This window comes from Lithobates pipiens, unplaced genomic scaffold (assembly GCF_037356315.1).
Source record: "Lithobates pipiens isolate NorthernLeopardFrog02 unplaced genomic scaffold, aLitPip1_a1.2 Scaffold_13, whole genome shotgun sequence".
NCBI lineage: Eukaryota > Metazoa > Chordata > Amphibia > Anura > Ranidae > Lithobates > Lithobates pipiens.
The window spans coordinates 404,551,200-404,564,176 of record NW_027507718.1 but is presented as its reverse complement, the minus strand read 5'-3'; the positions used below and the strand labels follow the sequence as shown (position 1 = coordinate 404,564,176).

Genomic DNA, 12,977 nt, shown 5'->3' with positions numbered 1-12,977 from the left:
AGACAATTCGATCGTGTGTGGGCTTCAGCGGACTTTTCCAGCGTGAAGTCCGGCGGACTAAGAAAGTATTTTTGCACTCCAATCTTCCCGTCAGACTTGGGTTTCAGCGGACAATACGTTCGTCAGTATGCTAGTACGGCGGACTAAGAATGACGCATGCTCAAAGCAAGTACGAAAAAGGAAGCTATTGGATACTGGCTTTTTCTAGTCCCGTCGTACGTGCTGTACGTCATCGCGCAAGCGAAAGTCAGACTGTGTGTCCGTGTGTGGCCAAGTCCGTTCGGTAGAAAGTCCGCCAGACGATTCGATCGTGTGTACGCGGCATTTGGAGTTTACCTTGAGCACACGACACAACAGGTTTCCACCATAGTCTTAGGCTAGCAGCTCATGTACAGAGAGATCTGCATGTACAAATAAAGCAAAGGAACAGAGAAAACTGGCCATGTGAAGGATGTTATTCCACTTACTCCCAATGAGTATAATCATTTTTAGTTTTTTTTTAATAAATGGAATACCAACAAGGTTAGTCTGCTCCTTTCCTCTCTATTTTTTGCTTTATTTGTATAAAAGGAGCATCTTCCACTAATAGGAACACACCAGAATGATTGTCTTCATGGCATGCAACAGTAGCCATAGACTTCCAATCTGCACTGTAAAACCCAAGTAGTGACTGCACAGGCTTTAGGATATAACATTAGGGAGATTTGGAGTCAGAGTACTGTACAATAAATCACATTTTGCAGTGGACTATTCCATTTGTGTAGGGATATTTCATCATCTTACATTATGAATATTTTGCAAGTAAATCTATTACCATGTAAAGTTGTGGAGCTTTGGTTTACTGTACTTTTTAGGTACAATAATATCTTAAATCTAACAAGTAAATGTATGTATTTAGTGTCACAGGCCATCTCTGGAGCTTAGGTTTACACTCCATCAATTTTTATTTAATTTTTGTGATACGGATGTAGAATGTGTTGAACCCCCCCCCCCCAAAACTCTTGTGTCATTTCTATTTCGGCTTGCCAGACTGTTGTGCAATGGTCCAATGCCAAATTTTTGGTTTTTAACCACTTAAGGACCGCCGCATGCCAATGTACGTCATCAGAATGGCATGTACAGGCACAAGCACTTCAGAAGCGATCCGGGATGAGGGGATGGCCGTTCGTTTCTGGCCATCCCCTCTTGATCGCTCCTGGCGAATAAGAAGCTTCCTCCCGCTGTGTATAGTAAACACAGGCAGGGAGGAAGTGATGTCATTCTCCTCGGGGCGGTCTTTTTGACCGGACTACGAGGAGAACACTGAAAGTAAGTGCACCAAACACTACACTAACATGTAGGCACACAAATCCCCCCCCCCCCCGATCGCCCCCCCTCCCCCTCCCAGTCACAGTGTCACTGATTGCAGTGATCATTTATTTACTGATCACTGCATTCAGTGTCAGTTGTGACAGTAAAAACTGTCAGGGCAGTTAGTGTTAGGTCCAGGGTAGCCCCCTACCACCCCCCAATAAAGGTTTAACCCCCCTGATTGCCATTAGAGTTAACCCTTTCACCCCCTTTTGCCAGTGTCACTAAGCAATCGTTTTTCTGATCGCTGCATTAGTGTCACTGGTGCCGCAAAGTAGCTAGTTATTTTTTTAGGTTCACCGCCAGGTTTTTATAGCGCTAGGTACCCCGATATACTACACAATAACGGTTTTAACCCCCTGTTTGCCCCTAGTTAACCCTTTCACCCCCTTTTGCCAGTGTCACTAAGCGATCATTTTTCTGATCGCTGCATTAGTATCACTAGTGTCGCTAGGTAGCTAGTTATTTTTTTAGGTTCACCACCAGGTTTTTATAGCGCTAGGTACCCCCATACTACCCAATAATGTTTTTAACCCCGATTGCCCCTAGTTAACCCTTTCACCAGCGATCACCGTATAAGTGTCACTGGTGACGCTGGTTAGCCAGTTAGTTATTTAGGTTCCCCGTCAGGTTTTTATATAGCGCCAGGGACCCCCATATACTACCTAATAAAAATTTGAACCCCCTGATTGCCCCTAGTTAACCCTTTCACCAGTGATCACCGTATAAGTGTTATGGGTGACTCTGGTTAGTTAGTTTGCTTTTTATAGCATCAGGGCACCCACCATTTATTACCCAATAAAGGTTTAACCCCCTGATCACATGGTGGGTGATATCAATTAGGTTTTAGGGTCAGGGTCTGCGTTGCCCCAGGCAGCGCTAAGTTAGTGCCAGTACCGCTAACACCCATGCGCAAAGCATACACCTCCCGTAGTGGTATAGAATCTGAACAGCTCAAGATCTGATCTGATCAGATCTATACTAGCGTCCCCAGCAGTTTAGGGTTCCAAAAAAATGCATTGTTAGCAGGATCAGCTCAGATACCTGCTGGCACCTGCGTTTTGCCCCTCCGCCCAGCCCACCCAAGTGCAGTATCGATCGATCACTGTCACTTACAAAACACTAAACACATAACTGCAGCGATCGCAGAGTCAGGCCTGATCCCTGCGATCGCTAACAGTTTTTTTGGTAGCGTTTTATATTTAAAACCGGAAGGCAGTGCTTGGTTTTCGTGGTCCCGTACGTGGCTAGGCTCCCAAAAAGTCCCCCACATGTGGTATCCCCGTGCTCGGGAGAAGCAGCAGAATTTATTTTGGGGTGTAATTTGACTTATGCCCATAGCATGTGTGAGCAATATATCATTTAGTGACAACTTTGTGCAAAAAAATAAATAAAAAAAATTGTAATATTCCTGCAACTTGTGGCAAAATATAAAATATTTCATGGACTCAACATGCCTCTCAGTAAATAGCTTGGGGTGTACTTTCCAAAATGGGGTCTTTGAGGGGGGGGGTTTGTGCTATTTTAGCCTTTTATGGCCGTCGAAACTGTGATAGGTAGTGAGGAGTGAAATCAAAAATTTGCACCCTTAGAAACCCTGAAGGCAGTGATTGGTTTTCGGGGTGCCGTATGCAGCTAGACTAAAAGTCCCATATATGTGGTATCCTCGTACTCAGGAGAAGCAGCAGAATATATTTTGGGGTGCAGTTCCACATATAACTATGGCATGTGTGCGCAATATATCATTTAGTGACAACTTTTTGTAAAAAAAAAAAATTTGTGTCATTATTCAATCACTTGGGACAAAAAAAAATATTCAATGGGCTCAACATGCCCCTCAGCAATTTCCTTGGGGTGTCTACTTTCCAAAATGGGGTCATTGGGGGGGGGGGTTGTACTGCCCTGCCATTTTAGCACCTCAAGAAATGAGATCAGTCATAAATTAAAAGCTGTGTAAATTCCAGAAAATGTACTCTAGTTTGTAGACGCTATAACTTTTGCGCAAACCAATAAATATACGCTTATTGACATTTTTTTTACTAAAGACATGTGGCTGAATAAATTTTGCCCTAAATGTATGACTAAAATTGAGTTTATTCGATTTTTCTTATAACAAAAAGTAAAGAATATAATTTTTTCTTAAAATTTTCGGTCTTTTTCCATTTATATCGCAAAAAATAAAAATCGCAGAGGCAATCAAATACCATCAAAAGAAAGCTCTATTTGTGGGAAGAAAAGGACGCAAATTTCGTTTGGGTACAACATTGTATGACCGCGTAATTACCAGTTAAAGCAGTGCGAAATTGTAAAAAGACCTCTGGTCCTTAGGCTGACAATTGGCCCGGGGCTGAAGTGGTTAATTAATATTAAAGAATTACCATTGAATATAAACCAAAAACAAATGACGATATTTTAAAAAATACTTCTTTTATTGCAGCAAGTTTCAGTATTGCAGTATTTTACTGGAAGAATATGAAGCATAAGTGCATGTTCAAATACACAGCATAGGAACCTTGTGTCAGGCTCCACAGCTTCCTATAGAACACTGTAGAATAATGAATAACCGTTTCTGTTAATTTCTTGCTTGGTGTTGAAAATGGGGACTTGGCAGGGCCAGGGCTGCAACAGCAAATGCTACATGTGAGCCAGCTTGCTTTCTTCACACTGCAGGTAAACTTGTATAAATGCAGGGGTCAACACATTCAGATTAGGGTTACACCAGCTGCTGTTTGAGGTGGGTGGGTGGGGGTTACACTGCCAAGGGGGTACTTAGGCTTCACTTTTTCCTATCTATCCACATCTCAGTGGAAGGATTGAACCCCATAGATTGTTCTTCTAATCTTCTAGAGCAGGGGTCTCCAAACTTTCTAAACACCATCCTTAAGACTTAAAGGAGAAGAACAGCCAAAGCTTGTTTGGTTGTACTTCTCCTGTGGATCATAGGAGTGCAATTGTGGAGTGCAAAGTGTTGACAACATGCTACCAGTATTAACAGCCCAAGGGACTCATCCACTACCAGGTGGGAATCTATAGCCTGTCTTGTTTTCTTACAGCATCATATCCCAAGATCTTTAACAGACATGGTCAAAGCATCCATCGGGTGGCCTTTAACATGAGACGGTGCTACCACTTGCCGAACGGCTCATGCCGATATACACATTCCCGCAAGACAAAGTATGGGTAAGTTGTCCCCTTTAAGAGCTACCGGAGGCACGCGCGCCCACTGCATGGCGGGGGACCAGAGCCGGAATAAGGATTTGTGTGTGTAAACACACAAATCCGTGTGCTGTCAGGAGAGAGGAGACCGATGATAATTTGTCCCTAGTAAGTAGGAACAGCGATACGTCTCCTCTCCCAGTCAGTCTCATCCCCTCCACAGTAAGAAACACTCATGAGGGAACACATTTAACCCCTCGAATGCCCCCTAGTGTTAACATCTTCCCTACCAGTGAAATTTACACAGTAATCAGTGCATTTTTTTTTATTTTTTTTTAGCACTGATCGTTGTATAAATGTCAATGTTCCCAAAAACACGTCAAAGGGTATCCGATCTGTCCTCCGCAATACCGCTAAAAATTGCAGATCACCGTCATTACTAGTAAAAAAAAATATAAAAATGCCATAAATGTTACCCATCGTTTGTAGACGCTATAACTTTTTGCACAGACCAATACACTTATTGCGATTGTTTTTTTCAAAATATGTAGAAAAATATATATTGGCCTAAACTGATGAAGAAATTTGTTCAAAAACATTTTTTGGGGTTATTTATTATAGCAATAAATAAAAAAATTATTTTTTATTTTTTTTACAAAATTCTCACCTCTTTTTTTTTTTGTTTATAGCACAAAAAAAACCAGAGGAGATCAAATGCCATCAAAAAGAAAGCCATTTGTTGGGGGGAAAAAAAAGGACATCAATTTTGTTTGGGAACAGCGTTGCACGCCCAATTGTCAGTTAAATCAACGCAGTGCCGTATCGCATAAATGGCCTGGTCATTAAGCAGGAAAATATTCTGGTCTGTAAGTGGTTAAACAAACGCTCCTTCACACCCATAAACCAATGTAATTGTAAACCAATGTAAATGTAACCAAACAATGTAATTAATTTTCTATGGGCACCTTAAGTAACACTGCCAGCAGTCGTGGCTAATAATTCTATATCTCCATTTTGTTTCATACTACTTATCAGATCAAAGCAATACACATAGTTGTCTCTGCAGCCTACGACCAGCTGGTTCAGGCACACCACCGGAGAAGAGAATATCTCCCCCTCTAGCGTACATTGATTGATCAGAAGTCCGGAGTGAGCATCCAGTATCCACAAGCTTCCATCTGTAGAGGCAGCTGCCAGTAGCTCTGTGTTCTCACTGTGTGGGTTGGGAAACACAAATGGTGTGGCGTATACCCGTGAATTGGCTTTATATTTCCAGAGTAATTCCCCCTCCGTGCTGCAGCAATAAATGAAGCCATCGTGTGAGCCAAATATGACATGCTTGGACACAGAGGAGACACACGGTGAAGAAAAAATGGGCCCCTCCGTGGAAAACTGCCACAACTATGAAAAAGAAAAATGCATTATTTTTATAGTAGTTAAATAATCATTTCAAATCAAACGTTGGAAAAGGAACAATGAAAGCCAACGTTTGTATAATGCACGTTAGAAAAGCAAAGCAAATATCTGTACCAGTGCGTATGGATGATGCTAAATAATACAAAGCTTCAACTAAAGCTTTTTTTTTGGCTAGAACGTTGATAGGCTGAAACATTTAATGGCTGCCTTTACTGGACACTAAATGCAAAGAATTTGGTTGGTCTGCATAATTGTGTTTATATATGCATATATTAGAGGGACACTCCAAAGCATCCTAATTAATGCTATTCCCCAGTAGAAGATGACTTAAAGTGGAAGTAAACCCATCGATTTAAACAGTTAAAAAAAAAGGCGTGCTGGTGTCCTATCATATATGGTCCCCCATCGGATAGTGTCTGCTGTGTACTGCGCATGCGCAGTACACAGCACACACAGATTCTGAAAATAGCCGAGGATGAACAGCGCCTGCGCTGTGAGTCCAGGTTCTAGCCCCACCATCCAAGTGGACATAGAGTTGGAATATAAAAGAGCCGAGCGCAGCGAGCGGCCCTCTAATTTTCCCAACCCTATGTCCGCTTGGATGGTGGGGCAACCACCTCCACTCACGGCGCAGGCGCCGTTCATCTTCGGAGATTTTCTGAACCTTCTTCTGCCCCGTACTGCGCATGCGCAGTATGGGGCGGACACTATATGATGGCAGGACACTATCTGCCAGAACACCGGGAATGCTAACTGCACATTGGCTGTGCTCTCAGCCAAACTATTAAACCATCCAATGGCTGGTGTCATAAACGAATCACATGTGCTGCACCATAGCAGTTGAAGATTAAACAGAGGCAAAGATGGCAGCTTCCTTGGCTGAAAACGATAGGGGAGTTTACTTCCACTTAAAGAGCACACAGGGAGTGCAGCTCAGCTGCTCAATGCTTCAGCTTTTTATCCAGATATTGCTGTAGTACATTGGGCCGTTCCATCCCTTCTTTCTCTGTAATCTGACGATTGAGGACCCATTTTGCTTACCCATTTGTAATGCTAAAAGGCATATTCAGAAATACAGCCACTAGACTCCTTGCTGTCTCTCTTATACAAGGAGTCAACAGCATCAAAACCCTTATCCATAAGAGGTTTTGTTCAACCACCAAATTCACACCTGCCTTGGAAGTCTGAATCTCATTGGTGACACATCAAGCAGAGACAAATTTGCACAGCACTGGCTATGTGACATTATAAGCCCTTTAAAATCTTGTCCTACGGAGGAGACCATCTTTGCCGATTGCTTACTGCGCAGGGGAATAGGGCTTCTTGTTTGCCCCATTGGATCACATATGTGTGCAGGGTGGGTGTCCACAGGACCCCTGAGGCTTGGATTATAGGTACTACTCCCCCGTTCTTGTGTTTCTCCTTGGTTTGCCTTCCAAGGAATTTTCTTTCACTGAATGATCTATACAGGTGCATCCTTTCCGTCTCTCGGCCGCTGACGCCTGCATTCCCTCCCGTGGATTACATTGGGGGGGGGGGGGGGGAGTAATGTGTGTGATCCCTCGCAAGCCGCACCATTGGACTCCGTTCCCCCCTTTTTTCCTGGTTCGGTTACAGCGACAGGTGTTGACTCCATGACCTTTGGCACATATATGCAGGGGGAGGGGAAATGGGTTCCTACTACTCTTATCCTTTGAGGAGGATCTCCACTGTGGATATTACGTTTTTACTGCTTGTGATGTACATCAATTGGTAATTATATTATGCTGTGATTCTAGATATCTATATTTATATTCTGTTTACAGTAAATTGTTTACAGCACATTATGACAAGTAATTCCTTGTATATCTATTCATAGATGTTTTTTCTTTCCATGGTAGACAATTCCTCTGAAGAAGACCCCATATGAGGGTCGAAACGCGTCAGTGTCACATCTCCACTGTGGTGTACAGTGTTCATGTGATATAATAATTTTGTCTATATATGTACGTCCTATTCTTATACTATGCCTTTTAATTGTCCAGTGGAGTTCAATTTTTGACTACTGTGTCATTTATATCTTTATATTCCCTTTTTTTTTTTATGTACTAATAAACATTTAAAAAATTCCCCCTTGTATCTAGTAGTTTAATCTCTACTTTGCATATATATATATATATATATATATAAAATATCTCTTTACCTTATTACAGATATTGTTTTGCTGCCAAAAAACCCCACTACAGGGGATATTTTTCCTTTTTCGCTCTATCCAGATTTGACCTCCAAATGGACCTCCAAACAGGGATTTGAACCGGAATACACCTGACATTGTGCCGTTTTAAGCCACACCCGCTGTTATAGGTCGCCTGGAATAGCGGTGCCATGTTTTTGGCTGTTTAAACCAGTCATTGTTCCACATGATGTCACATCCTCTTTCACATGTTAAAATGAGGCTTGTCCGGGCACCATTTTGGCACAACCAGGAAGTAATTCTCCTCTGCATATGAAAATGAGGCTTGGAATGCAAGCCCAGGTGCTATTTTGAAGGAACCAGTCTCTAATTTTCACTTTCAATCAAACGGAGCTGCCACTTGTTATGAGGGTAACCAGTATCTATAAATACTCAGCCAGTACAGTGATTCAGCAACCCAGATGATGACTTCTAAGTTGAAACACGTCGTAGGATATGCGGAGACCACCGTCTCCCTTTATACAAGCGCATTATTTTACTGCTAAACACATGAGTGTATTTCCTTTGCTTTTCATGTATTAAAATTTCCATACGGAGTTACGCTATATATCTTCCTCTTTCTTTTAATGGTGGGGTTGACTGCCTATATCTACTGAGTCCATCCATACCCTACTGAATCAAGAGAAAAAATAAAGAGATATATATGTACACACCCTAAATAGTTAACTACAGTACAATTTATTGCTTAAAAAGAGAAAAATACAAAAAGTCACAGCAAGCAAAAATTCCCATTTATTCCCTGCATATAGAACAGAAAATTTTTCTCCCCACAATTTTGGCGAGAAAGTTCATGGATTGCAATGGGTTATCTGTACTTATCGATATAGGGGAATATAGAACATTGGGGAATTGTTTCAGCTCCTCTCTGTTCTATATACAGGGAACTGGACTTTTTGTATTTTGCCCTTTTTAAGCAATAAATTGTACTGGAGTTAGCTCTTTAGGGTGGGTGTCTATTTTTTTCTCTTGATTCAGGGCCGACAATGATTACACCCCCCCATTACAATCGGTGAATACTACTATTTAATAATTTAGGTGGGAATCCCATTTCTCTTTTTTTGTGCATCCGCACCTTACCCCTGTTCGGAGGTCCCATCTGCTCCCCTTGGCATTATGCCACAAAGCTTGATTGTGCACCTATTTGAGTTCAATCCGTCTGGTAAGCAGCTTCTGGTGTTTTTGGTGGTGGATCTACTATCAACTGTTATTACATAATACATATTTGAAGTTAAAGATTGTCACTATATCATATCCACATGTGGTTGAGGATTATCATCACACATGATTGAAGTTTGTCTCTGACTTTTTTTGGACATCACATGCCCAAGTTCCTCTATTTAAAGACATCACATGTCATAATAGAGGACTGCTGGAGTATTTTTGAGCACATCATTTATTATTCACGTTTTTTGTACTTCTATCATTTGTTATGGTTTATATGATCACATAAGCACTGCACATTTCTCCCAATTTGTAATTTTTGCAACTTTATCCACTGCTGTGCTGGCTGCTTTAGTTTTTTTACAATTTTGTTTGATTTCTTTTATAGACAGCGTGGTATATTTGTGTTTATTATCGACAGAGTACAACTGCAATCAGTGTATCATAGGTGCAATGTATATGTCCCTGAGTTCCACCGCCGTGGTGGCAGATCCTGTGACGGATCTGTGAGTGGAGGATGTGGCTGTGCGGGCTAAGCCACGTTCATCTGTGCTAAATTCAAGCAACAACAGAATGCTCCTCCAGGGAGCATGGGTAATGCAGGCCATACATAGAAAGAATTTCTTTCCTGCAACAGACAGTGTTGACAGGGGAATCCCTCCTGCCGAGCCAGTGTATTCTCTCCCAGCAGGGGAGCGAGAGAAGACCGTGATTATTGCTAGCGGCTTTACCAGCCGCTAGCAATAATCGCATGCAAAATCTGGCAGTTTGGTTGTACCAAAGTTGATCGATCGATCAGCTTGGTACATTCAGCCTGTCCATACATGGTTTAAATTTCAGCCGGTTACTGTTGAACCAGCCCAGATTCTACCCATCTATGCATAGCATACTAGCTCATTATGTAATACTCACCTGAAATTGAAGCCCTCGCTGTGGTGCCATATACCGGTCCGGCGGCCAACATCACTCCCAGGGGGTTACTTCCGGGTATCGTGGCTCCGGGGCTGTGATTGGCTGGAGCCGCAATGACATCACTCCTATGCAAGCGTGTGAAGCTGCCGGTAATGGCACAGTCTCACTTAAGCAACGTCACGTACGTGCCATTGCTTCAGTGCGCATGTGCCGATGACTATGGCACATGCAAATACAGGGAAAATCTCCTAAACTGTGCAGGTTTAGGAGATATCCTGGGTAGCTACAGGTAAGCCTAATTATATGCTTACCTGTAGCAAAAAGTGGTCTGTAAGGGTTTACAACCACTTTAAGCAGCCAAGGTAAGTTGTGGGTATCAGGAAAGTGATCATGTTTTACGTTACGGAATGTAATATGAAAGATAGTTCCAAAGTTGGACTACACCTTTAAGGTAAACAGTGAGGGCATTCTGACTTGCGCATTACCGTAGTGACTTCTGGAAAGCATTACTAGGAGAAGAGGGAAGTTATATACTGTGGTTAGTTTCCAGTTGTCTCAATTAACAGCACCAAGTGTAATTTCTGTCTGCTGCTTCGTACCTCTGCTATCAGCATAACTCACTTCTGACAAGTTTTCCTGACACCAAGAGAAAAAAGGTGACAGGGGAGAGATCTCCAGCTGATTGACAGCCTCAGCTCTGTTCCTGTGTGATGTGGGGCGTGTCCCTTCCCTCCAATTGGCTCTCAGAGCTCTCCTCACTGAGCTCTGTAGAGTGTAACTTCAGCTATCTGACCATTTTTTATGAACTTAGACAAGCTTTAAATATTCAGCACTTTGAACGATGTAAAGAGAAGAGAAGACTGCAGATGAACCGGTACAATGTATGTAGGAGTAGTTTCCTCTCCGTGTATAACCTGGGGACAGTCACTTCACTGGTATATGTAAGGGTTTACAATCGCTTTAAATAACATCAGAGAGGGGCACAGGCTGGCATTTCAGGACATCCTAAAAATTCTAGTTACTTGGGTAGGTGTGTATTCAATACTTTTTTATTCATAGACTCAGGACAAGCATGCTATAAATAAGGCCCATACATAATGCAGGACATGGGTTGAAGTAAAGAAAATTGCTAGATTCTCCCATCCACACAGTGTGTGTGGATGAGGGAATCCTTCCCACAATGTTATTGTGTTCTACCAGCAGGGAGCCTTCCCCATTGGCAGAATACAATGATCACTGTAGACAGTTATAGCCACTGGCAGTGATTGGAGGAAAAAAGACCAACAGGCTGGTTGTTTCTAAGTCGATGGATGGATTGACTTTAGTACATCCAGCCTGCTTATAGACAGATCGTAATTCGGCCGATTCCTGCTGAATCAGCCGAATCTCAGTCTATGGCTGGCTTAAGTGTCAAAAGTGTGAGAACTAATCTCTATACTGTACTGGGTTAGTGACTCAGAAAAGATTGAAGCCGGACTTGATGCAATAGAATAGAATTCACTGGAGCGTTCCTCACCTTTTCTCCGTGGTGACTGAGACAATAAAACATTGCATCCACACAGCCAAAGAACACATGCTTGTCGCTGCACTGCAGTGAAGAAAACACAGGTTTCCCAATGTCTTTCTTCCACAGAGGCTTCCCCGTGCTCTAAAGTGATAAGAAATACAATTCACATACAGCATGGAGCAAAGTGAAAAAATGCTGGTTCACTACAGTACTGCTTTACAAATCAATTGCAAAAACACAAGAAAAAGAAATAAACACACACAGAATGTAAGACTACATAGTAGGAGGACTATTATTTTAAATAAACTATTTTAGCAACCATTACTTTTGGCTGTGGCAGACATCCTCATACAAACAATTGTACTTACTGGATTGATGGCCAGCACCAGGCCTCCCAAGGTGGCAACGTACAAATGATGAGGGTCCAGGTTTATACAAGGAGAAGAAAACACAGCAGAAGCCTGACAATGAGACTTCCAGACACACTGCTTTCCCTGCAAGAAGATGACATAACTGCACTTAAAGAGGAACTGCAGTCTGCTCACATCATTTGTAATAAAAACATATTTGCCATTCTGAAGCTTCCCTCTAACCACTTTGCATATTATTTTATATATACTGCTGCCTGTTCACTTTCTGGATTTACACAGACATGCCTTCATCTCTGCAGCTTTCATTGGCCCTGTTATGACTCAGCGCCCCCCCCCCCCCCCCCCCCCCCACCGGCAAACTCTCAGCGAGGGAGATTGAGAGAGCGAGAGAGATTGAGAGGGAGTGGGAGTGGGAGAGAGAGAGAGACGTGTATGATATCATAAGCCTAGGCTAATGACCAGACAAGAAAGAGGAAGTGGGCTGTATAAGGGATTTACTGGCAGAAAGACTTAGAAATACAGTCACCGGTAAGTCTAACCAAGTCTTTCTCAATTCGCCTTTCAGGACAACCTTGGAGAGGACTACTGACTGCAGTACCTTCCTGCCGAAGACTTGATCTGTGGTGGACAGCAAGTCCAACCTTTAATGTCTGAAAAATGACGAGTAGTTGGAGCAAGTGGCAGCCTTGCAAATTTGTTCACGTGTAGCACCGGCCCTTTCTGCCCAGAAAACTGCCATTGATCTCGTAGAATGAGCAGCAATACCTGTGGGGGATATTTCTCCCTTGGCCTTGTAGGCTTCCGTGATTGTGAATCTAAGCCATCTACCCAGCGTGCTTTCTCCCCTTTACGCAAGCCTGAAAATATCACA

At 42.5% G+C, this 12,977-nt stretch overlaps 1 protein-coding gene across 2 annotated transcripts in view; it reads right to left on the bottom strand.

The window, feature by feature from the left end:
- Positions 1 to 3,760: 3,760 nt before the first annotated feature.
- The window catches only part of AASDH (aminoadipate-semialdehyde dehydrogenase), a 96,638-nt gene continuing 87,421 nt past the window's right edge, over positions 3,761 to 12,977 (bottom strand). For both annotated transcript variants that reach the window (XM_077477443.1, XM_077477444.1), the window contains 3 exons: positions 12,104 to 12,229; positions 11,745 to 11,876; positions 3,761 to 5,907 (listed from right to left, as the gene is read on the bottom strand). In XM_077477443.1, the coding sequence (XP_077333569.1) occupies positions 5,473 to 5,907; positions 11,745 to 11,876; positions 12,104 to 12,229 (693 nt within the window). In that variant the 3' untranslated portion in view covers positions 3,761 to 5,472. The remainder of the gene's footprint in view (positions 5,908 to 11,744; positions 11,877 to 12,103; positions 12,230 to 12,977) is intronic.